The sequence below is a fragment of the Uranotaenia lowii genome, chromosome 3 (assembly GCF_029784155.1).
Source record: "Uranotaenia lowii strain MFRU-FL chromosome 3, ASM2978415v1, whole genome shotgun sequence".
Classification (NCBI taxonomy): Eukaryota; Metazoa; Arthropoda; class Insecta; order Diptera; family Culicidae; genus Uranotaenia; species Uranotaenia lowii.
The window spans coordinates 261,044,219-261,048,002 of NC_073693.1; the positions used below are offsets into that span (position 1 = coordinate 261,044,219).

Here is a 3,784-nt window from a genome sequence, read left to right on the forward strand (position 1 = left end):
GAGGACCAAGTTTGAATTTGGTTTCTGAACCAACATGGTGATATTGGGACAGCCGGCTCTGGTCCGTAAAATTCCTTTTCCGACCCAGCTCTAGCGAGTTCGTCGGCGCATTCGTTTCCAAAAATTCCCTTATGTCCGGGTACCCATAGAAGGTTTAATCCATTGCCTTCAGCAAGTTCTTCGATTGCTTTCCGGCATGCGATTACCAGTTTTGATCTAGAACTGGAAGCACTGAGTGATTTGATAGCTGCTTGGCTATCTGAACAGAAATAAATTGTTCTGAACATAATCTTCTTTTGAAGTGCAATTTGCACTCCATACATAATAGCATATACCTCAGCCTGAAAGACTGTACAATATTTTCCTAGAGGTTGAGCATACACACAAAACTTTCGGGGCTCTACTTAGCAAAAATTCGCTGTTACTTTCCGTTAGCAAAAATATTTTTTTACTTTTGAGTTAGCAATTTCGCATTTCGTCGTGAATTTTGCTAAACTTGAGTAAAAAGTACCCATTTGCTACTAGTTTTAGCATTCTTGTATAGCATACACACAAAATTTTCGAGGCCAGAAATTAGCAAAATTTTGCTCAAATTTGACCAGCTAGAAACTTAGCAATCATTTTAGCAAATTTTTTTAACTCGAATTTTAGCAAACGAGAGAAAAATTTAGCCGCCGCAATTTTGCTCACTTTTTTAGCAAAAACCGGTAGAAAAGATCCTATTGGATTTGAAATTTTCATTTTTCCAGGAAATTCAGGGGAAATGTCTGTTTATAAAATAGAATACCAAATTTTTTCACTTAATTTATTTGACACCTTTTTTTTTAACTTCAATAAACACTTTCTTCACTAAAAAACAAAACCGCACTTGACCGCGGTAGCTGACCAACCGCCAAGCGGAAAACCGATGCGTCCAGATTGGATTCCTTCTTGTCGATCATCCTGATGGCAATGCTGTCTGTTATCGCCGGCAGCAGCAACCTGTAGAAAGAAAACAAAGAATTTTTCAAATTTAAAACCGAACTTTCCATTGGCCAAATCTGCTCTTACCTGTCCGCTCCCGATGTAAATTTATCCACCATTTCCGCATCCAATTGTCCATCACATGCAGCAATGTTGACCGGGCTTCCATTCCGTCGTTATTGTCAGCCCAGTCTCCGCAGGTTCCACCAGCATCTAATTTACTCAACCGCACTGATTCGCGTCGAACTTTTTTTTCTCGAAGACGGCGGCTGCTTTTCGAACGAAGCGGCTAACTAGGCTGCGTTTTTACCTAAATCAAGCAAAATAACAATTTTGCTATCGCGTAAGTAAAACAACCCTTATTGCTAATCGAAAGTAACCCAATATTTTTGCTAAGTGGAGCCTCGAAAATTTTGTGTGTAGACTCAAACTATTAGTCTGTGAACAAACCGTGCACGTTTGATGTTTTGTTTTCTATCTTCAAATTTTACGTTCGGTCGCGGTTTCGGTGCGGTGCGTGGAAAAAGTTTAATTTTTTTTTTTCAATTCCCTTCGAATCTGTGCCAGGTGTTATTGGTTTCGATTCCGATGCGTTCGGTTTACCACCGATTGATTGACTGTATAACTGTCCGGTTTGCTTGCTACCGGGAGGACAACAGTTACTTCGTTTGGGGCACCTGTTTACACAGGAACTGCATATTGCAAGTAGTGGTCGACATGGCAAGAGGCGTACATATTCTGCCGATGTTTCCTGGTAAGTTCACATCAACAGTTCGTAAATTGACACAAGAAAAGCATTTCTAATTTTTCAATTCCGGTTCCTTTCTAATCTTTTCAGCTTTTTGTGTTGTCGGATCCGATATGTTCCGTGTCCCAGCGGGTATCAAGGTGAGGGTAAAGCTGATCCTGTTCGCTCTGGTTCCACAACCACTGCATCTGCATAAGTTGTTAAACCAACCAGGCCAACCAGCAGTGCCCGCTGATCCGACAGATCAGAAACTTGAGCGACGAAGAGGAATTCGGCATGACAAAAGGAAAAGTGAAAAATATTCTGTTGATTTTTTCCTGGTAAGTGCATTTAAATAAAAAAACGAGATTATTTGTCATGTGATCACAAAACAACATAAAATATTGTTTTTCAGATATGAAATCGTGTAAAATTCGATTTCCTGGACAGTATAAGAAAATACTACCAAAATGCTCTGCAGATAACGATGGTCATCAAAGAAATGACAGATTACCATAATCACTTCCAGATGATTAAACCGGGTAAGTGAAATTAGGAAATGATAGACGGCGATTGCTGTTTAAACAATTCCAGATACTTATTTTTGAAAAACGTGATCTGAAAGTTAAACCCACTAGGCGTGATTTCTAATAGTAAATTAAATTAAAATTAACAAATTTCGTTAAATCTTAGATTAAAGCGTCAATAAACTATTTAAAAAAATAATGCTAATAAATGTTTATCATCTTCAGCTTTGAAAAGCATTTCTGTTTTGATTTAAGAACAAATACTATTATGACTTAGGCAGTTTTCATAAAATACGTTGATTGAAAGTCGTGAAACGATTCTTATTTTGACTTCATTTGGAATCTCTTTGATTAATGATTTTTGCGTATTTTCATGTTAACAAAATAAATGAATGTCTTAATCAGAGTTATTTTCGAAATGTTGAAATTAAAAAATTGCATATGATTTAAAGTTGAAAAATTAAAATCTTATTTTAAAGTTTCGTAGGGAGCCAATTTTATAAAGTCTCAAACATTTTACAGCCATCTCTTAAATATGATGCATCCCAAAGAGCATCAATAGAGTTCGATGCAGTGATAAATTCTAATTACTCAACCCAAAAGACACTGGAGCTGGCGGTATATCTTTCCGTGCTCACTAGTCCGATGGCAGCTTTTCATCAACTCCGGATTACACTATATCGTGCTTTCCGGTAAAAGTAAGTATCTTGCTCGACTTAAAAAAGAAATTGTTCATTATCATTGATTTTAATTTTAGAAATTGAAAGCAATCCCACGCACAAAGGCTGCGTTACACATCAGTTGGGCGCTCAGGTCGGCAGACAAATATTCCGATTTCCCGAGGCAATGGTCAGAGATGTAATTGATCGCACCGAGTATTGCAAATACTACAACGAAATCCCAGACAAGCACCTCGTATTATGACCGATAGAAGCAGCAATGTTTTGTTCAAGTTTTGAAGTCGGACACGATGAACAATAATGCGAGGTTAATTTTAAATAAATTAACACAAATCTACCGATCTCTTATAAATAAATATCACAATCCAACAATAATTCAAAAGAAACCCAACGGATAGATTGGAATTTGATCTACATAGTTTGACTTAATAAATAAATAAATTTACTATAATTCTAGTAATAAATAAAAATAAAAAATGTGCTCAAATTTTAGCAAACGACCATTTTTTATTTGCTATAAAATGAGTAAAATTTATCCCAGACACAATTTTACAATTTTGCTAAAATTTAAGTTAAAAAAATTTGCTAATTTGATTGCTAAATTTTTAGCTGGTCAAATTTGAGCAAAATTTTGCTAAATTCCGGCCCCGAAATTTTTGTGTGTATTCTATGTCCGGCCATAGACGACTTCCCCCTATTTCAAATTGTTTTGATAATAATTTTTTTTTTAAGAAAATTTACGATTGCACGAAGCTGGTGCAGTAGGCTCCAGAACCAGGACTGTGATGATAACGAAACATCAGAATATGAAATGAGAGGAGATTCAACTCTTCTAAACCATATAACCATTATAATGCTAAAGTGAGCTTGTCACATGTGTCAATACA

The 3,784-nt window shown here is 36.3% G+C and overlaps 1 protein-coding gene and 1 long non-coding RNA gene across 2 annotated transcripts; both read left to right on the forward strand.

Annotated features, from left to right (window-relative positions):
• The first annotated feature begins 1,544 nt into the window (after positions 1-1,544).
• On the forward strand, positions 1,545-2,312 carry LOC129758130 (uncharacterized). The gene is made up of 3 exons (XM_055755583.1): positions 1,545-1,717; positions 1,802-2,031; positions 2,106-2,312. The coding sequence occupies exons 1-3, from the start codon at positions 1,552-1,554 to the stop codon at positions 2,109-2,111; spliced, it is 402 nt and encodes a 133-aa protein (XP_055611558.1). The 5' UTR covers positions 1,545-1,551; the 3' UTR covers positions 2,112-2,312.
• Positions 2,313-2,762: 450 nt separating this feature from the next.
• Positions 2,763-3,234, forward strand: LOC129758131 (uncharacterized). The gene is made up of 2 exons (XR_008739898.1): positions 2,763-2,915; positions 2,975-3,234. It is a non-coding gene; the product is annotated as an uncharacterized LOC129758131 (long non-coding RNA).
• The last annotated feature ends 550 nt before the right edge of the window (positions 3,235-3,784 follow it).